Raw genomic sequence first — 22866 nt, forward strand, 5'->3', positions numbered from 1 at the left:
GTAGCTACAATTTTGAAAAATGTTCATGTTTTTACAATAATCCAAGAAAAAATCTTAAGAAGAAAAAATCAAAAGAATCTCTTGTGGACATTCAGGAAAAATCAAGTAAAGAAATTTCCTGTAAAAACTTTGACATTACTTCATAAAATCCTGATAAAGTGCTGGCATTCAGATTTTTTTTTGAACAATTCTCTCTGAAAAATTTTGCTTGGAAATTTTGCTACAAATTGATAATGAAAAAAAAAACAAACATCTCTAGTGTAAATTCCGAAAAAAATTCCTTAAAACTCCGAAAATAATACCATGTGCATTCTGTCTGAAAATTAAAAACAGTCCCGTGGGAAATACATATAATTTTCGGTGGAAAAACATTCTAATGAATTTCTTCGACAAGTTCTTCCGAATCTTCACCAGAAATTCTTCTTCATTTACAAAAGAAGTTTTTCAAACATTTTAAGGAGTGCACTTCAAAATGTTCAGTCTCCAGTTAGCCTTGCGAGGATTTCCAATCCGGTGATAACGAGTTCGATTCTCGTTCCTGTCTAGGATGTTTTCGGGTGGGAAACATTCTCGACACCCTAGGTAATAGTGTATCCATAGTACTTGCTACACAAGATATATAATCGTGAGTTTTGAAACGAAATTTTTTTCGGAATACTTTTTTACGCTCTTTGTGAATTCTATCTCATTTTTTTAAAATTTTCATAGTATTTTTTTATTCGAGGAATTATTTAGAATTTCCACGGAAGAGTCTATGGATTATCTTCAAAAAATTCTTTGGATTTTCAAAGAATAAATCTTTAGAATTCTCAAGGTTCATGTTTTTAAAATTTGCACCAGAAATCATTTCAAAATTTCATCTGGAATTCATTCTTCTTCGGGATGTCGTTTTGATTTCTTTGTAGGTTCAGCTAGACATTGCCTTAAATCTTTACCATGCTAAGATGCACAGGAAATGATTTAGAAAATTTAAAGAATTTTCACATCAGAAAATCTTTAAAATTTTGATTTAATTTTTTAAGGAATTCCTACGGGAAATGCTTCAAAAGTACAACCTTTGCAAGTACTACAAAAGTACATTTTTTTCGTTATTTCCACTTGTAAAAACATCGGATTTTCCTCGGGAAATTCATTATTTGTGTTTCAGATGAACTTGTTTCGATTTTCTTCTGGAAAATCTTAGGAATTTCCATCGGAAATATTTTGACATATTCCGAATAATTTCTTTTGAAAATAAAAAAAAAACTGCTGAAAATTTCTAAGAATTTCTTTTGGAAAACGAAAAAAAAATCCATTGGAAATTTAGAAGAATTTCCTTTGAAAATTCATTAAAGTTGCCCAGGATTTTGAAAAAAATCTTTAAGAGATTCTGTAAAAAGGTAAGCTGAATTTTTTTTCTAATTTAAACTGGAAATTCTTCGGAATTTGATGTTTATTGGAATTTTCATCGTGAATATGCATTTCGGATCCTTCTACGGATTCTTCTAGTTCTTCAAAATTTCTACCGAACATTTTTCGGAACTCTTCCACAGAATTTCGGAGAAAAATGTCGTTGAAATTCTAAAGATTTCCCGGGGAGACTCCGAAGAATTTCTTATCTATTCCGAAGGGTTTCCCTTGCAACTTCAGAATAATTATTCTTGAAAATTCAGAAGATCTTGGAATTTAACATTAATCCATGCAATAAATGTAGGCAATAATTTAGGCTTAAGAAGCCTAGTTTTTATGATATTGAATAATTAATGATCGAAAAAATTAATCATGCACCTCAATGTTCTAAATGCACAAAATTCTAGTAGTGCGCATGAAAAAGGTTATGACATAGAGAAGCTTGCATATGATATATAGAAAATGCTGCGATATGAAAAAAGTGGCAGTGTTCCAGAAAAAAACACTCCAATTCATAAAACAATCTAGGTTAAAAAATAGTGTTATAATAACGATTGAAATTGAATTCCAAAACAAATATCAACCCTTTCAGGAATGATGGGTCATATATGCCCAGCGTTTTAGATTGTCTATAAAATCACAAAAGAGAGCTAGGCCACCATTTTCTTCAGTAAAATTGTTCATCTAGATATTGGCTTTACAGAAAAAATAAGAGAGCTCAAATTTGACTGACCATGAAAACTCAGATATCCGAAACCTTGGGAAGATTTCGATTCTAAGAGCATGTAATGTTTAAATGTTTGAATCATTCTGAATAGATGGGTGGTCATATAAGAAGAGTCATCCTGAACGTTAAGCCAGTGATTAATATTCAGGAATACGAGATGCTCAAGGTACTTCAAAATGCTCTCAAGTTCAGCCCACGAATCTACCAGATCAATCAAGACATTTGCAATGTTCTCATCATCGGTATATACCCAATCCGATGAAATAAGCATATGATTCTAATTTCCATTAACATGAGATCCAAGAGACAAGGTATCCAAAATTATCTTGAGTGAACATCATGTTGCACAATGAATATGAGGTTTGTTCGCAAACTGTTTTTGTAGGGCCTTAGAAGCACTGGGTTCACGGCAGAGCATTAGTGATTAATCATGGATTTAATCATAATTAATGAATAATGGGTTATTTAATCATTATTCATTAATCATAATCATACAAAAAATACGATTCAATCATTAATCACTAATCGTTAATCATAGATTTTTGCATTTAATCATTAATCACTAATCATATTCATGATTGTTTTGAGTTTATTCATCAATCATCAATTTTAATCATTGCATACATCGCTTTTATTCATTAATCTTTAATCATAATCATACAATTTCAAAGGTAAAAAAACATAATTTGGTCGAACGGTTACTTGATTATTGATCACTATGCAAATCATTTAATTTGATTATTCATAATCATTAATCATTAATCATATCGATCGTTAATCATTAATCATACTTCAAACGTTTTATTCATTAATCATAATCGTTAATCATTGTCAAAAATTAATTTAATCATTAATCATAATCATTATTCATTGTCAAAATAAATAAATCATTATTCATAATCTTTTATCATAGAGTTGAATGATTTAATCAAAACAAATTTAATCATTCATTGGAAGCTTTATTCATTAACGCTCTGGTTCACGGACTTGAATGATCAAGTAGTTCAAACATTACGACTTCCAGGACGTTTTGTATAACCTAAAAAGTCTGTAAATGCTTGTATAAATAATAATTGAAGTCATATCAACCCAATGGACCTACTGGGATATTATATCATACATCATTCATAAGTTGATTAATTGGATAAATCGAATGATCCGAACTCCAAAATAATAATTGGTCTATAATACATTCATTCCTCTATGAGTCGCTTATGAAAGGACCATTGACTGAAGCATATTCGAGATGTGGAATAGAAGTTCCTTGGGAAATTATTCGAAAGAACCATCAGAGTGACCGAGAAAATATTTTTAGTATGGCATCATTGGCTTCTACGAGTCGATATAAAAATAAAATTTCAATGAAGAATTAGAAATTTTGAGAGAGCCAGCTCTGGATTGAAAATCTCTTTAGAAGAGAAAAAAATAGAAATTTTCCATAATGAAATAGGAAATTGCCGATAAAGAACAATAATACACACAACAATAATAAATTCAAGTTCTAAATTCTAAATTCAAGTTCTAAAAAAACAAAAATTGCAATAATAAAATAAGAATTTTCCAAAAAGAAATCAAAATGTTCAACGAAAAAAATACAAAATTTTCATGAATAAATCAATATTAGCAATGAACAATTGTATCATCGTGTTAGCCTCATGATATACGAATGCAAAATGGTAACTTTGCTAAGAAACCTCGCAGTTAATAACTGTGGAAGTGTTTAATGAACACTTAGCTGCGAGGCGGCTCTGTCCCAGTTTAGGGATGTAATGCCAATAAGAAGAAGAAGAAGCAATGAACAATTAAAAAACATTATTTCATAATTATTTATTTCTAATATTGATGATTCTAAAAACAATACTGAAATTTCTACAGGAATACTACTCAAAAGAAACAACAGTAGGAGGTTTTATTTGCATCTCCAAGATTACATATTAACTTTGTGATTCTCTGATAAACTTTTCGTTGTAGGAGTTCAGTTCAGATGCTTCGCTGAGGTTAATATCTTAAGAATTTCCAATATCTCCAGAGCTATGGAAGGTCCCAAATACTCTAAGGAATCTATAGGGATATTCAATGATGAACTTTATAGTTATTTTAAAAAAACACTAATAAAAAAATTTAAAAAAAATTAAAAATATAGCGATATTTTGGAAAATTTCTAAACCAATTTTACATTTTTCTCGAAATTTTTATAAGATATTCGCGAGTCCACATTTTTTTGTATCCTCCTGATGCATTGAAGGTGTGCGAGTTCTAGATATCCTAATACCTGATACACATTACAACATGATAACATCATCAAAATTTTCGACTTTATGTAAATTTATAATTTCCATGCTTGGTTTAGTTTGGTTTTGAATCAATTGAAATTGTCCATCTTCAAAATTGATCGGATTAACCATATTTTTTAGTTGCATAAGGTATTTTTTTATTTTTGCACTTGAAAAAAAAACCACGTGGTCATAGAGGGGGGGAGGGGGGGGGGGTCTTCCAAATGACCACGAAAAGCCACATGGGGGGAGGGGGGGGGTTGAAAATCTTCAAAAATATGACCACGTGGTTTCTGGATGGTCCCCAGCAAATCGGTACGATTTTTACTGACTACTTGTCACATCCTATCCTAGTTTTTACCTATCTGCCCCTTTCAATATATATAGAAACACGAAAGATGAAAGGCATGCTACGACAATCTCGAAAAATAATAATTGTTCCGTGATAGGGCATTAAAGTGTGCAATATCTGCTTAATTTTTGTGTTTATTACCATTTTCAACTCGGTGATTTAAATATGATGAATTTATCGATTAGTCACTATTCTTCGTTATACATGTATCGAATAAAATAATTTAGAAATATTAATTTTAGAATAAAGCACAACTTCCTTTCATGACTGTCTTTCATGCTAAATTGACCAAAGAACTCAACCCACTCTTCTTTCATTTGGTCGCCTGAAATAGAAAAAGGCGCTTTCCTCTCTGCCTTATGTGAATCACGACCTTGCCAGTACTGTTTCGGTCAACTTGTGGAAATTCCATATTTCACCCTATGCACAATACATTTTGGAACGATAGCTAAGAGCTAAGGACATGCACTAGTTCGGTTATCGTTTGACGAATTTCACGAAAGACGGTCACTCATTCTTGGAAGAATTTGAAAAATTAAGAATTTACATTATTTCAATAAATCAGCAACAACTAGACCTGTGCGCCGAAGTATTTGTGAACGGCGGCGGCGTGAGGCCATTTTTACACCGGCGGCGGCGGCGTCGGCGGCGTCACGCCGTAAGCAATGTTCGGCGGCGGCGGCGGCGGCGTGAATCGGCGTGAAGAACTTTGAGCAGAAAAAAAATTACGTGGTAAAGCTTATGATTCTTTTTATGAATTTTAGGGTTTTTGGATTATTGCTAGCTACAGTCAGACTGATGGGGTGAACATATGTTCCGGAACAATTTTGGTAAGTCATCAAGAAACTCATTCTAGTATACCTTCAAAAATTCCGTCAGGTATTCGATCAGGAATTTCTCCAGAAAACTTAGGACCTTAGGAAATTTCTGAAAGAATTCTTCTTTTCTTCAAATCTTCTCTTTGGAATACTTTAAAAAAAACTCTACCCATGTAGTTGGGTACACTTCCCCAAAGTAATGGATTTAACCCGCCCTTCCTTAAAGAAGCCATCCCTCGGAAAGCTTAATAAGTTTTGCAAATCTCGTTGTTGGTCTGTTGAAAGGAGATTCTCTCTATCTCGCGGGCTTCGCGTAAGTGTCTCTGCTTACGGGTCAGCCACTTCCATTTTTTTGCCCTTTATACAGCAGGGCATTGAAAGCAGAATGGTAATTAAATTCGACTGTACTATTGGGTGGAGCCGTATGCAGAGTAAGAGTCAAGCCAGGATGGTGGTGGTGGATAACTACATGCATACATATAAAGTTTTAAAAGTTTCTACAGAATTACTTCGGAAATTATTTTAACAATTCCACTGGAATTGGGGGGTCCCGTAGCGTAGTTGGCTACACGTTCGCCTTACAAGCGAATGGTCATGGGTTCGATTCCCAGCCCCTCCCCCAAACCCTCGTCATTCGCCGGATGCGCAGCCTATACGGTGGCGCATTGGGGAGCGCCCATACCGTTACGACTGCCTGATGACGACTGACAAATTGTTCTTCTCGGAGGCATTCCTCCACCGTACCTGGATAAATGGCAATCGAACTATGCGCAACGATCATTGGATTCACGACACGGACAAATGCACACAATGAACTCACGGTGAGATGGACCAGCAACGACAACAACAATGAATAATGGAAAATCTAAAAATAGATTCTGTGTGGATTCTGGCAGCAGAATACCACAGTAGATCTCGGCACAGTAACGGTTAAGTAACACAGAGTGCCTACCAAATAAAGAAAGGAATTAAAAAAAATTCTACTGGAACTCTTCCAGGTATTCCATCAGTCATTCCATTCCGTCGGAAATTCATCTAGTACTTCCTTCGAAATTCCTGCGCCATTTTCTCCCAAAATTTTAGAGCGAATCTTCAGATATAAATTATTTAGCTCTTTTTTATTGGAATGTTTTCACTGTCATCAGACGAGAGTTTAGCATAATTGTGTAATTGTACTAATCTCGTCTTATGACAGAGATGTCAGATATAATTTCCAAAGGAATTACCGACTTTCTTAAATTTCTTAAAGAATTGCTTTGAACATTCCTTGGGAATTTTCTTCAGGGATTCCTTCAGAAAATCCTCCAGAAATTACCACGGAGATAGATCCAGAAATTCCTCAAGACTCAAATAATTTTCTTCGTGCATTCCTTCAGGCGATGATTCAAATATGACGTCTACTACTTTTTGAGATTTCTAGCCCCCCGTCATACTGCCGTCATACGCATATTTGTCCCATGTTTGCTGGGATTCTCTATAAACATGGGACAGTTATGCATATAACGGTATACGTACTGCCACAAAATCTTACACTCCTCCCCCCTAAAACCTGTGACATCATTTTTGAACGACCCCAGAACTTCCTTAGGAAATTATTTCAAGAAAGCTAAGAAATTTATTATGGAATACTTTATCAAAATAAAGTATAAGAATCTATTTATTAGTCTGTTGGATTACACTGTTGAAAGGAGATTCTCTCTATTTCGCGGGCTTCGCGTAAGGGTCTCTGCTCTTCCTTGGAAATTCATCTAGTAATTCCTTCGGAATTTTCTCCGCCATTTCCTTTCAAAATTCTAGGACGAATTTTCGGTTATCTCCATACGAATTCCTAGAGCAATTTCTAAAGAAACTACTTGAGAAATTACCTACATTCTTAAAGAATTTCTTTGGACATTTCTCCAAGAATTTCTTCGAAATTTTCCCCAGGGATTCCTTCAGAAAATCTTCCAGAAATTACTATGGGTATAATTTTTTTTTTTCAGAAAACGATTCTGGCAATTCAAGTACAAGGAGGAGTGAAGGAAATGTTCAATTTGGTGCGTCACATGCCCCCTCGTGCTGCAGCTCCAGAAGCCAAGTTACCATTTTTGCATTCGAATATCACGAGATTATCACAATGATATTCCATGCCCAGGGAAGTTTTAAAAAAATCCTACCAGACTGGGAATCCAAATCCAGCATTCATAGTGTTGACTTGTAGCCTCGTATATAAGCACTAGACCAATCAATGTAACATTCAACATTCAAACCTTTCAAAAGATGATGAACCACCCAATGTGACCAGAATGAGGTTATTCCACATGAAGTTACATATGAGATTAGAAGTTCATCACTACGTTCGTTGGTTTGTAGGTCTATAGCCAAGAAGTTCTCAGATGACCCAACGTTTAACACTCCAATGCGGGTAAAAGTGACAAAAATAAAAGCAAACAAATCTGCTGAAGGTACTGTGCCTTGCAACAAAATTACAACTTTCGTGATCATCTCTCATAGATGGCTCTCATAGATGTGGAAAATTTCTCCGCAGTACAAATAGCACGTGCTATACAAGCATTCACCGCCGAAGTAGCTTTTTTTCTGGAGGTATGTTTATGCGACCAAAAATAGGCGGAGGAGTTTTATGAGCGGTATAATATAATAGCTATTTAATAAATGCCTGATAGGTTGCTTTGTTTCGGCAGAGGCAAACGCACTGCATACTATGATTTTTGTGTTGGCCAATCATCGGCGTGAAATTCGAAACTCGGCGGCGTTGAGCAAATCGGCGTATGGCGCGCCGCCGACACCTTGACCGGCGTCGGCGTACGTCAATAAGTGTCGGCGGCGGCGGCGTGGCGCGGCGGCGCACAGGTCTAGCAACAACTAATTCATTGTCTACGTTTAAAATGAATTTATCTCGAAATGAAGCCTATAATCTGCTACCAGTAATTCATCGTCTTAGAAATTCAAATGCAGTGGCTCAGTCCTTACCTACTTATTGAACTATCTGACTGACTAGTTCTGACTCCATCAAAGCACAGATGCAAGAATAAAACTTTTCTCTACAACAAAGCGTTCTCTTTCGTGGCTCTACATTCCTACTGAAACTCCGTCTGTCCTTTTACTTGGTGTTATTGTTACCATTTACGCTGAAGGCTGAAGGCTCCCATACGATACGATAGCATGCCAAAGGATTCGAGAAGCTCTCCCATTCGATAGATGATAAAGAATCGAACTCGTATTCAAATGGGCATTGCTCACATCGTTAACTGAAGACTTCAACAGCAAACGAACTGGACGAGCTTGATTTTCTCCATTTCTCGTGCGAGTGCACCCGTTTCAACTTTGACGGAACATTATTCTAGACTGGAGTAAAAGTTTTTTCTCTCAAATTCAATAGTTGTGGAGCGCAATTGAAAAAGTTTTTATTTCGGAAACAAACTAACCCAGTCAGCAAATGGGACATGGCTATAAAGACAATGAGCGATGGAGCTTGAGCCCAAAGGCCAAAACAGATAATCGGATTAGGGTAATAAAGTTTATTGGAAGGAAATGCTCGTGCGAGACCGAACTGTGGGGGACAGCGGCTCGGACGTGATGCGTCTTTATGAGATTAAGGGTACGTGATAAACAAGGGTGACGAAACGATAAAGACCTTTACAGTTTGTTAAAATCATTGTATCAATTTTGTTTATGCTGCAGGGTTCATTGACTAATGATATTGATACAAAGAACGATACATATTACATATATGCATGTTAAAATACGAAATATCGATTGATTAATCGGGAATCTGTTGAAAATCGTCACATCCTTCAAACATCGGTTTCTAGCTATTTAATGACGCATGGCTCTGATTATTTTGAAATCTCACTTCGATGAGCATAAATATTTATTTGCTCTTTACACAATTATGCCTCACATAGATGGCCATCAACAAAAATGTGTATAATTCGGTCAAACTTTATTTATTGAACGGCTACTCGGTCTTGCAAGTATTACAACGAGTTTTTTTTTTATTTCCCCGACGTTTCGACATGGGGATTGGGTGTTTTTCCCCCTGAAACAGACACAATCCCCGTGATGAAACGTCGGGTAAATAAAAAACTCGTTGTAATAATTGCAAGACTGAGTAGCCGTTCAACAAATAAAATTAAAACGTACAGTCATTCGGTCAAACTTTTCATTAAATAGTCAAATGGTGGTTCTTATGTCAGGATCAATATTAACTGCAATTATTAGACATTAAAATTTTGAATTTCTCTTTTACCTGTCAAAAAAGTTCTTCAACATTCCCATCGGGATTCCGAAATAAAACATTTTTGAAATCATCGTTGAGAATATCCTTTCCGTGCGGCTAGCGGCTTCAGACACCTGAGATATGCACGTGATATGGAATGTGTACCGTTGTATGCATTCAACGCATAACATGCGTTTGTAAGTGCTTGATGGAATCACATCTTAAAAGCACCAGTAAGGGAATGTCCTTGGGGCAGCAGGGACTATGTGCAAGGGCTTGATGATCCTTCCCCATCCGCGAGTTGTGGGGCTTGCCTAGGATGTGGTGGGGTTTGACAGTGGGCCCTGTTAAGCTCCTATAAAAAGCTGCATGTATCCGCAAGTAGGCCACACCAAAGCGACCGTGTGCCGCTCAAAGCGAACAAGCCCAAGTCCTGGTGTCAGGTGGGACACAAAACAGACCTGACACGACGGCCCTCCGACGAGACAGGAGGTTTGTGCAGGGCCAATAAGCCGCATGGAAAACCAATAATTACGAACAATGTAAGAGATAATATGACTCGATATAATCGGCAAAGACCTAGGCGACGAATAAAGGATCACGATTGGAAGCTTGGAACATGCGCCAGCCAGCTAATACGAGCCATTGCATTTTCTGGGTTAATAGGCTAAATTAAGTTACAAAACCGATGGCAGCTGACGCCTAAACATATTTTTAGATCAACAAATTAAAAATAATAGTCAAGACATTTATAATAAAACGTTTAAAAATAAATTTGATTTTTTCCGCTTTTTGATAAAATTTAAGCTTCCGTTCCCTTAAGGATTTTCCACTAGATAAAAACATGTTTTCGATAATCTTTGCACATGTCGGGAGAAACAAATTAGTAAAGATTGTGCCAAGTTACTAAAAAGTTAACTTCACTACATTTTTCATAGAAAAACACACATTTTATTATTAATATATATATATATATATATATATATATATATATATATATATATATATATATATATATATATATATATATATATATATATATATATACATATTTATAAAACGCTCCCATCTGATGTGCTTGACTATAGGTGTCATAGTTTGAGAAGGGCGTGTGTCAATAATAATTTATTTTTAAATAATTATCAATTAAAAAGTAAAAAAGTAAGAATTGAAAAGAGAGAAAATAAAAGTGAAAAGTGATGAGTGGTGAAAAGTGAGAAACAACAAGTGAGAAGCATTCAGAATTCCACTAAAAAGTCCTCAGTAGTTTTATAATCAATCGTGAATTGTAAGCTGAGATTTGGGATATGAGAACTGAGGAGTGAGATGGGAGAAGCGAGAAAAAAGAATAGAAGTGAGAAGGGATAGGCAAGCAGTAAGAAGTGCGAAATAAGATGAGATCAGTGAAAAGCGAGATGCAAGTAGTAGAAGGTGAGAAGCAATAAGCGAGATACTTTGTGTGAGATATGAGCAGTAAAAATGCATGAAGAGGAATATGACAATTGATAAATGAGATGTGAGAAGTGAGAACGTGAGACGTGAGAGGTGCAAGATACAAGGAGTTAAATTGCAGGATAGAGAAAAAAAGCGAGAAGAGAGGCGAAGAGAGAGAAATAAATAGTGTGGAGACTACTCAAAATAGAGTTTTTTTCAGCATAGATTTTTGGGCATCCAAGAAATCCCTGAAGTAAAGGCTAAAGATATACAAGCGTAGCTAAATATCATTCGGACTGTCTCAATTATGGCATATGTCCTTCTGGATGTGTAGAATAGAATGAGCCAACGTAAGAGGTTCTGGGTCATTCAAGAAATCCCTGGAGCTGGGCCTTAAGATCTACACGCGCTAATAAAGATCAATCGGTTTGTTTTAAATGTGGTACGTGCCCTTTTGGATGTGAAGAATAGAATAAGTCAACGGCCGAGGTTTTCGGTCATCCAAGAAATCCCTGGAGTTGGATCCTCAGATCTACACGAGTAACAAACGTTCAGTCGGACTGTTTAAATTATGGCACATGTCCTTTTGGATGGTTAGAATAGAATGAGTCATCGTAAGAGATTCTGGGTCATTCAAGAAACCCTGGAGTTAGGCCTTAAGATCTACACGCGACACTAAAGGTGTATCGGACTGTTTTAAATGTGGTACGTGCCCTTTTGGATGTGTAGAATGAATAAGTCAACGGCAGAGGTTTTCGGTCATCCAAGAAATCAGTGGAGTTAGGTCCTCAGATCTACACGCGTAACTAAAGTTCAGTCGGACTGTTTAAATTATGGCACAAGTCCTTTTGGATCATTAGAATAGAATAAGGCATCGTAAAAGATTCTGGGTCGTTCAAGAAACCCCTGGAGTTAGGCCTTTATATGTACACGTGTCACTTCAAGATTTATCCGACTGTTTTAAATGTGGTACATGCCCTTTTGGATGTGTAGAATAGAATAAGTCAGCGGCAGTGGTTCTTGATCATCCAAGAAATCCCTTGAGATTGGCACACAAGCACAAGAGTAACCGAAGATAAATCGATCGATTTTAAATGTGTTACATGCTCATTTTTAATTATAGAATATGATGTATCTACGGCATAGGTTGTCGGTTATCCAAGACATAGCAAGGCCTTAAGATCTACTACAAAACAAAAATGAATTGCCCTTTGTGGTGCATAGGCACAGGGCATGTATCATATTTGAAATAATCCAATTGCTCTATGGTTACTTATGTACATCTAAAAGCCTTATTCCAGGAATTTCTTGGTCGATCAAAAACCTATGCTGAGTTCCTATGTTCTATTCTATATATCATAAAGGGCATGTGCTAGTTTTGGAACAATCCATTTGATCTATAGTTACGCATGAAGACCTAAGGGCTTATTCCAGGCATCTCTTGGACGACCAAGAACCTATGCATCACAAAGGGCATGTATCATATTTGAATCAATCCAATTGATCTATGGTTACGCTTGTAGATCTAAAGGCCTTATTTCAGGGATTTCTTGGACGACCAGAAAGTGTAACAGGTTAAGCGTTCTGGTGATTCAATTATTTTTCATCAAAATGTTTGAAAAGCATTGAGTTATTATGGTGATGAAATGCAGCAACATGATGACCACTTCGTTGGAACATTCGAGTATATCTATTGGATTATTGCTTATATGAATAATAATACGAAGAGCAGGGATTAACACGAGTGGTACAATTTTCAATAAGTCCGTCCAGCTATTTGGTTTCGCCGACGACATAGATATTATGGCACGTAACTTTGAGAAGATGGAGGAAGCCTACATCAGACTGAAGAGGGAAGCTAAGCGGATCGGACTAGTCATCAACACGTCGAAGACGAAGTACATGATAGGCAGAGGTTCAAGAGAAGACAATGTGAGCCACCCACCGCGAGTTTGCATCGGTGGTGACGAAATCGAGGTGGTAGAAGAATTTGTGTACTTGGGCTCACTGGTGACTGCCGAAAATGACACCAGCAGAGACATTCGGAGACGCATAGTGGCTGGAAATCGTACGTACTTTGACTCCGCAAGACGCTCCGATCGAATAGAGTTCGCCGCCGTACCAAACTGACAATCTACAAAACGCTAATTAGACCGGTAGTCCTCTACGGACACGAGACCTGGACGATGCTCGTGGAGGACCAACGCGCACTTGGAGTTTTCGAAAGGAAAGTGCTGCGTACCATCTATGGTGGGGTGCAGATGGCGGACGGTACGTGGAGGAGGCGAATGAACCACGAATTGCATCAGCTGTTGGGAGAACCATCCATCGTTCACACCGCGAAAATCGGACGACTGCGATGGGCCGGGCACGTAGCCAGAATGTCGGACAGTAACCCGGTGAAAATGGTTCTCGACAACGATCCGACGGGCACAAGAAGGCGAGGTGCGCAGCGGGCAAGGTGGATCGATCAGGTGGAAGATGACTTGCGGACCCTCCGTAGACTGCGTGGTTGGCGACGTGTAGCCATGGACCGAGCCGAATGGAGAAGACTCTTATATACCGCACAGGCCACTTCGGCCTTAGTCTGAATAAATAAATAAATAATTATATGAATAAAATAAGCGCCATCAGCTGCGGCTTGCATGCAATGGAATGGGGTTTGCTTTGATTCGTTTTGACAGCCACAGCCAACTGCAATTCACAGTTTTTGGATGTTTCTGCATACATTTTTGCATATAAACTTCTAACGAGTTTAGCACCGCCCAAACGTTGACCAATTTGGCTGAAATTTTGTCCAGAGCATCAAGGCATCAAATAGAACCGAATAAGAGGGCGGCCCATCAAAAAAATTGAAAAAAGTTTTTCCCATACTAATTTGAGCCACCCTAATAAGGACGGAACACAGGATACTTGAGGGACCAGTGAAATTTGTTTCTTGAATGCCATTAAGAATCACAATTTAAGGCATGTAAATGAGAATGTATCTGTATTAACTGTATCACCAAGTTCTTAACTGAAGAAATTTAAAACTGTTCAAATTTAGACTAAAGAAACTCAACTGTTCAGATTTCTATTCCATTCTAGGCATGGCATAGGGTCTGCTTTTTGCCGCACATATTCAAGAAACGAACCGTGCGATGCGTTCCATACTCCATTGCACATTGACGTCACACACGACTTTTGACAGGTACTGGTCCTGTTGTTTACAGAGACTTTATTTTAATTTTGAGATACTTCTACCATTCTTTGGATTTTCTGGTAGTTAATTACCAAAGCTTATCGATAATTACCAATATTTGAATGCGGAATGTACGGAATGTCTTCAACATCGTGAAATATGCAGATTTAATTTGGATCAAAAAAAATTCTAAGTCCGAAACGTGAACAACAGGACCAGTACCTGTCAAAATAGTGAGGTTAGGTTTGCCTCGCACAATGACCTATTGGCAATTCGATGGGTGTTTACACATAGAAAATTTTGAGAAGCATTTGCATTTTTCCTAATCCATTTTCCAATTCAATACCTATTCTTCTGTTATCTTCGACATGTTTGTTACTGCAACTCAAGAATTTAATTTCCGATATTACCATTGATTTTATTCAAAAACTTTAAGGAAAATATTGCATAGGTATTAGAAAGCAAAACCCATAATATGTGCAACGATTAATTTGCTAATGGATCTCTGTTGCAGTAACTAGAATTACTATAGAAGAAAGTTATTTTTTAAATATCCAAAAAGGAGGACATTTTAGCGCAAAAGGAGGACATCTGATTTTTAATGAAAAAGGAGGACATGTCCTCCTTTAGGATACCATATGGTCACCCTAAGTTTGCTTTTATTTTCATTATGTAATAACATTCACATAAAATGATAGTTTTACAACTATTTAAAGATACCAACTGATTTTTACCCTTAGTTATAGTTTTCTAGAAATCAAACAGGGGTGTTATGGTCAGGGGGTGAATTATACCGCTTACCCTATAGGTCATATTGAGTTGAAATATCACATTCTGTTAACAAACTTTACATTCAGTGATATTCAGGCATTCAGCTTTCATAATATTATACTGTGAGGTTTGGTGAATCGTTTTGGGACCACTCGCTCGATTGATTGCGTCCCCGTTTCCCGCATCGCGTTCCATATTTATTTGATAATTAGTGATAGAAAACGTACTTTTCAACATCTTTGCTCCTAGCGGCCTCAATTTATCACGTGACGGTACGTTAGCATATGGACTTTGCTAAAGAAGTTACGTTGCTGGAACGACAAAAAAAATGTTATAACGCTTCCAAGATTGATTTCATAGTCATCATAGTTTTTTGCCTGCACTAACGGGTAACCTGTGGTTGTTAGAAGGCAGAACCCTTCTTTCTTATTGTTCTGATTTTATGTAAAGAAATGATTCCGAATAACTCCAATGAGCCTCCGTAGTTTGGCTACGTTGACAGAATGAATTAACATTTTTTTCATATGCACAACGATTGAACAATCAATCGCAGCGTTGTAACTTTCGTGCCTTTCGCATATACTAAGTATACTCCAAAAACCGAACTTTTGATAGAAGGCTCGGAGACCCATAGTGTTATGCACCAATCGACTCAGCTCGGCTAATTGAGGTGATGTCTGTATGTGTGTATGTATGTATGTGTATGTGTGTACAAAAAATGTGAGTAACAATGTTTTTTTCCCTATTTTTCACAAGGGTCCCCCTTGGAAAAAAAAATTCAAAAAGCTGTTGCAATGCATTCAAATAAACGCAAATAAATGTGAATTGTTGGAAATAACTGTATATATCTCCCTAAAGTGCTATTTTGACCTCTCTTATGTGCTTTTCTTGTTACATTTTATTTTATTTTTGTTTTCATTTGATGCTATAACATTTATTACTTGCTTGTTTTACGTTTAATAAAATAGAAATGTAGGATTTATCACCGCGATGGTGCAAGCTCAAGGCATTTCGTACTATTCTATTGCACCCTCGATAGCACCCAAAACACCCCTACAAGAAGGAGCTAGCTCTTTCAAATATGTAACCACGCAAAATAAACCGAGCTTTGAGTTTTGGAATACACCGTGTGAAGAAATAGAACTCTAAAACTTTGGTCTTAAACACTTTGTTATTTATCCAAAATAACTTTCCGAATGTGCGTTCGTGAACTACGAATATGGAAACTAAAAATATTTAATTACGGGCCAAGAAGACCACTGAAGACCAAGAAGGAACGTCTACGTGTAAGAAGAGTGTTTGTAGATTGTAGCTATGTCATAGTTAATAGATTTCGTTTCGTAGAAGCGTCTGTACATCTGGACCGAATATTCATCGCTGGAAACCACGATTCAAGTGAACCAAAACGTCGATTGTTGGATACAACGCGTATACATTGTGCTTGGTAGACTATCTAGGGTCTGCTGGTCAAAACGAATACACTCAACCAAACAGTTTTCTAGCCCGGATGGTTACACACCATGCGTCCGTAGAAAATATGAGAAACAATCAAAAAAATATCAGAAACGGTTATGGAAAAACAAATTCTCTGACAATCCATGTAAACAATTATTTTTCCTACGGAACAAAGTTCTGCATGAAAACCTTACGGAAACTGTATAATAATTGGGCATATACAATTTCGGAAGATTTTAATACAATTGTTGTATTGAAATTATACAGATTTGTATTATTTTAATACAAAATGTATAAAAATCTTACAGATCTGTATATGCCAAGATTTCATACAATAATTTTAAGATTTGATTTCTGGGTGTACTGCGTAGAAAGCTGGATCAGAGGTTTGCTACACAATTAATTTTATCCATCCCCAAATTATGTGAGCAAAGTTTTCAAAACATAAAACAAAAAACTTTATAACAATGAATATTCAATCTTGAGATAGTTATAATCAAAATATAATTGAAGTTCCGCATACCCCTATTTTGTGCAACTATGGAGCGGGCTCCAATGGTGTTGGGTCGTTCCTCTTTCTTCGGTGTTCGTTTTCAACGGCTTCTCGTAGATTCTTCTGCTGTGCTGGACTGTGTCCCCATCGCGCGATGGCTATCTCCAGAAAAAGGTATAATAATGGAATTCTTTCTCGTATTTTTCTTGGAGACGCAAAGAAGACAAACGAGTTATTTTTATATTCAAAATAAATTTAGTTCTCTTTATTTATATTTCACAAAATTGGTCCCATATGGGAGAAGTACAATCGGCCACTTACGCTATGGATTCCAGTTTGGACGTGTGGAATGAAATATTACCGCTTAGAATGAATCACAATTAACTTGTCTGCATAGCATGATGATGCCGATCTGAGATTTCGTTCGATTTGTCCTACAGACTGCCTTAGCCCTATTTCTTACCACCTAGTTAAGTATACTGCGTTAAATTAACGATGGCAAATGTACATGAAATGATGCCATACACACTCTTTACGGAACAGAACTTAGCGGCAACGATCCTACAACTTAAAAACAAACAGAGAATGAAACATGAAATCTAGCAACTACCGGAACCAACTTGTAAGAATTCCTCGCTCGATGCAGATCAAACCATATATCCTTATCGTATATCACTAACACTGTCTTTCATTTTGCTTCGCTTCTTCAGATCCTTTTTCACTGTTCAACCTGTACAATGTGTTCTAACCAACCCTAACTGCAAAAACAAACTTAGTTGTTTATTTGTTTCAATTCCCCTCTCGTGCGTTGCTGTTTGAACACTACTCGCGGCAGAAAGCTTGCCGCTCCTTGAGCTGGGACATAATCCTTAGAAAACTATCGTATTTCGATTCAGGGGGTTCCTCTCCGTTCACACTTTAGATTTTTTTTTTGTATCTCGCACGAAACTATGCAGTATGTAAGTCACTCCGCTTCAATTACACTCTCATTCAGTTCTATGTCGGCTTCGTTGCTCGGAGGAATAACAACAATTTAAACTACTATGTAGGTATAAAATAATATGAAATTATACACCAACACTTTGTGTCGACTCTTGCATCTGGTTTTGCTTATAAAACATCTTTTACTTTTCACTTTCAAAACTTAACTGAGACACAGTTGCATCATAGATTGGTTTCTGTATTAATATTGTTTGCCTTTTGCTCGTGGAAAGATAGGTAGGTGTGAAGTGACGGAGCGTGCTTCTTTCGTTTCCAATGCCCCCCGTAATCGTAAACTTGTCCGGAAGTATTGGATTTCCAGTGAATCCCACAAGTCTGAGAACAGGCAAAAGAACTGGAAGATATAATGGATCTTGTGGTTGGCTGAGAATTTTCCTTTCTTTCTATAGCTATAGAAGTGGTCATGCGTCTAATGTTTCGAAATACTGTTAACAGATGCGCCCTATGCTTTACCCATCTTGAGACGTACAAAAAATAAATTTGAGTGACGAGCCAATGTCACTTTAGTAGCTTCTGTTTTAGATCAATTTTAGGTAGCTTTTTAGCAGGTGACAGACAAATGCATTTAATGGGCTAATTTTGGACTAAAAACTTGAAGATTTTCACTATTAGGACGAATGAATTAAATTTGTTTATGTGGTTGAAGATAAATAATAGTTTGCATTACAAACGAGCAATATGATTTTAAAATGTATGACAATAAATGTTCAAGAAGCATTTGACCACCCATCGATCCACTTATCTTAATAACCACCAGTCCTGCCAGCCCGTACTATTATCGACATAATTACGCCCCTACATTAGCTCACCCAAGTCATTGCTGGTCACATTCTATTCGGAAGGAAATCATCAATAATGGTGAGCGAAATGTGGGGCATTGATTAGCATTGTCACTTTTTTTTACGCTTCCCTCCCGGTTCCGACCGGCGTGCAAACTGGGCCAATGCTTCCGACCAAAGCCCTCATGTGTGGTGGCGGGAGAAACCTTGAAGACACCCTCCTCACAGTCGTGCACACACTTACTCGTCCCCGTCTCATTTCCACGTTCCACTAAACCAACTTTGTTCTCGTCATTGCTGTTTTTGTTGCTGCTGCTTTTTTGTACATTTGTAGAATTCATTAGCATTAATTAACCGTAGTTTGATTGATTGATCGGATTGGATCCGACCGGAGGGGCTTTCTTTCGGTCTCAACGCATTTATGTTTGTAGTAGATCATAGGTACTAGCGGCGCATGATGTCCTCTATGCTAAAGCCGGTCTTACGAGGAGGTGGCGCTGCTCCGGTAGGTGGTTGAGGTGGTTGAGCAGCCGGAGACTGTTGTGACTGCCGGGTGGCAGTGGAAGAGGATGCTGATTGGGGAGGAGGTGGTTGGCTAGAGGTAGATGGCTGCGATGGACAACCGGACGGATTTGGCGGGGAATGGGCTATGGGTGGTGGTAGATTTGAAAGATTAACGAGATTCATTGGGTGTTGGGACTGAGATGGTGGGGGCGGTAGGTTGACATGCGGTGACAAAAGGTTCGGAGATGAAGGTACGGATGGAGAAATCATTGGAATGGGCTCGTGCGGGGAATCGGATGGGCGGGATGGCGGTTTGTGGGACTCGTCCGGAGGTTTCATCATGGGCCGTTGATTGATCATGGCTGGCGGGATATGGGAGGATAGAATCGGTCGACCCATGATTGGGTAGGGTTCGCCATCAGGACCCATTGCTCGTTTTCTTAAGGGGATATGACCGAAGAATGGTCCACCGGGTTCCAAGAGACCGCTCGTGATGGTTGCAGATGCTCGGCCTATCAATCCAACCTTGTGATGGAGGTCTCTGCGTACATGAAGCATTGGAATGAACATGTCATGCGGGTGCTGTTGGGGAACAGGTCCAGGGCCACTACTAGTTGAAAGGTCTTCACCGTTCGGGCTCAGGATCGGTTGAGAGTGTTGAGATGACTGAGAGGAAGTTGAAGACCTGCTTCCATAGTCATACTGTGGACGCATTGTGTATGGACTTCTGGACCCAATCGGTCGTTCATGATGGCACTGGACTACTGGTGTTGGATCAGGTTCATGACCTGCCACGCTGATCGTTTCATCTTCTTCGTTTCCGTCTTCATTCTCATCGAGATAGTCGTCGTCATCCAGTTCAGCCGAAACTGGCATATCGAGTGGAGGGGACGGCGAGCGATTCCTACCGGCCGGGGAATTAACCGGCGAGTCAACTTCCAGCACCGATTCATCTTCGTCTCCACTGAGGTTGTTATCGTCGTCGCCAACATCCAACGACTCTGGGGGCACATCGCCAACCGTGTGCGTCAATGCATGTCGCCTCAGGTCGCAGTTTCTGCGGAAAACCTTTCCACAGGAGTTGCACTCGTACGGTTTGTGGTCCGTATGGGTCAGCAGATGCGTTTTCAGGTTCGAGCGCTGATTGAAACTGCGATTGCACACCGGACATTTGTGCGGCGATTCCTCCATGTGCAGAATCTTGTGCACGGCCAGCGTGCGCGACTGGCAGAAACCCTTGCCACACTCGGTACATTTGAATGGCTTTTCCTTGGAGTGGATGTATCTGGAAAGGAAACAGAAGAAAAAAACAACTCGTTGTAAGAAATATCGAATTACTATCCACCGACAACCACCGTACACCGGCTTGTTGTCGTTATTTTCTTTTGGTGCATGTATACATCTGGTCAGTTTGGTAGGAAGGTCCGATGCCTGGAAGCAAGTAACCGTTCCGTGTAATAAAATCAGTTCAGTCTTCCCTACCGCCTTCTGGTTTCTTCTTTTAACATGGAAAATGTTTTGCTTCAATTAGGTATCGGAGGCGCTTGTGTGCCTTTGAGAGAGTAACTTATACTTCGACTATACCAACATCACTATAATTTAGTTCGCTCGTTCGATGTTTTGCCCTTTTGCTATTGGTGACGGAAGCGTATGAAGGGATCATTTTGTATTTAACGACGGATTTTTTCCTTTTTCAAAAACATGTCGAAAAAGTAGTCTTTTGAAATATTTATTGCACACATTTAATCACTGTGATCCCTTTTTTGAATGCATTAATTGCCACTAGCCTAAGTTTGAAAAATTGTATTGGAAAATCCGCTTCATTTTCCAAACAGTAGAGCCTCTGAGGCTCATTATAAAAATAATATATGTTAATGATTTCATTTTTTTCAAGCTGTTGTCTCTCTTCCTAAAGTTTTATCGACCCCATGTTTGTCTGACTTCCTTTTCATATTGCCTAAAATGCCCTAAGGTTCAGGATACTGATTTACGCGGAAACATGCCTTTTACGCCAAAACTATATTTGAACCGGTGCCAGCAAAAGTGGTACATAAACCATTTTTGTCGATTTTGTGTTTTTTACATCAACGGCTTCTATTAGCAAAGATCTGGTAACGGAATGACGAAAAAGTGATTTTTGACAGCTAAATCTGGAAATATGCGCTTTTTAATATCTAGTATATATCACAATGGCAATTTCGTTGACAGGAAAAGTGGTACATGTACAGTTCTACCCACTAAAATCAGCTTACTGAAAAGAAAATTTAACAACAAAGATATTCCCGCAACAGATTTTAACTCTATTTCAAATTTCAAAATGGTTTACTGCTGTTTAAAATAATTTTATAAATGAACATGTACCACTTTTACTGGTAAAGATTTTCGGTTTCTCTTGCATTTTGTTCCCAATAATAGTGGTACATGTGCATTTTGTTCAAACAAACCTTAAATTTGTCAAGAAACTTCGCACATTTCTCATTACTACCTTTAGGCACACCAGTCATAACACGTTGGTACAGTTGAACTGCAGAAAATAGCTAATTCGAATTTTATTTTTGAGGTTTTTGGAAAAATGCGTCTCCTGTAAAATTTACTCAATGTAACATGTACCACTTTCGCTGGCACCGATTCATTTTTTGAAAACCCACCTAGCGGCGATGATGAAAGGTCGAAAAAGCACTTTAGGGGAATAGATAGCATATTTTCTATCATTTTGCATGTTTTTGCATACATTTTTTTTCGATTTAGAAATTTTTTTCCAAGGGCGGTCCCTTGGGAAAAAAACAATGATTTTTTAATAATTCCGAAATGCAATGTCCGATCGGGCCAATTTTCAATAGCATGGGACCGCATTTCCCGTCGAATGCAACTTGTTGCGAGTAAATGGGATAATGCTAAGTTCCAAAAAGTGTGTCTACAAAATTTGTACACATACACACATACACACACACATACAGCAGGGACTTTGTCCAAGGGCTTGACGACCCCTCCCCATGGCCACTGCGAGTTAGACCGGGACCATCGTCCCTAACCCCTAATCCCAAGGCGTCAAGCGACCCGTGCCGAGGGGATGCATGGCCAGGGGGGTGAAATAATAAGCTAGGCCTTTAACGGAGCCTGTGGGGTACCTGGGCACCCTCCACAGTAATTGTTCCTTACCGCGTCATGCTGGGCTCTGGCGTGGTGGACCTCTTTTCCAGAGCAACTCGTGGGACCAAAATGGAAAACCAAGGCAATTCTTCAACTAGTGGTAGTAGTGTAGGCGACAACCCTTTCGCAAGAGGTGGGTTGTTCAGGTCTCCGCCTAGGAGGCCAGAGGCAATAGTCGGCAGCTCAGTGCGCAGCGCCAGCGTGGGTCACTTAACCTTCCTCTCGGCTAAAAAAACGCCGGCAGAGGTTATTGACGGCCCATGGCTTGTGGAGGCGATGAACCGCAAACGCGATGGGCTTTCGGCCTTCGAGGTGGCGA

General features: G+C 38.3%; 1 protein-coding gene across 2 annotated transcripts in view; it reads right to left on the bottom strand.

The window, feature by feature from the left end:
* Positions 1-17344: 17344 nt before the first annotated feature.
* LOC134213381 (protein bowel) overlaps positions 17345-22866 on the bottom strand; it is a 168956-nt gene continuing 163434 nt past the window's right edge. For both annotated transcript variants that reach the window (XM_062692393.1, XM_062692392.1), the window contains exon 3: positions 17345-20682. In XM_062692393.1, the coding sequence (XP_062548377.1) occupies positions 19338-20682 (1345 nt within the window). In that variant the 3' untranslated portion in view covers positions 17345-19337. The remainder of the gene's footprint in view (positions 20683-22866) is intronic.

The sequence above is a fragment of the Armigeres subalbatus genome, chromosome 2, assembly GCF_024139115.2.
Source record: "Armigeres subalbatus isolate Guangzhou_Male chromosome 2, GZ_Asu_2, whole genome shotgun sequence".
Classification (NCBI taxonomy): Eukaryota; Metazoa; Arthropoda; class Insecta; order Diptera; family Culicidae; genus Armigeres; species Armigeres subalbatus.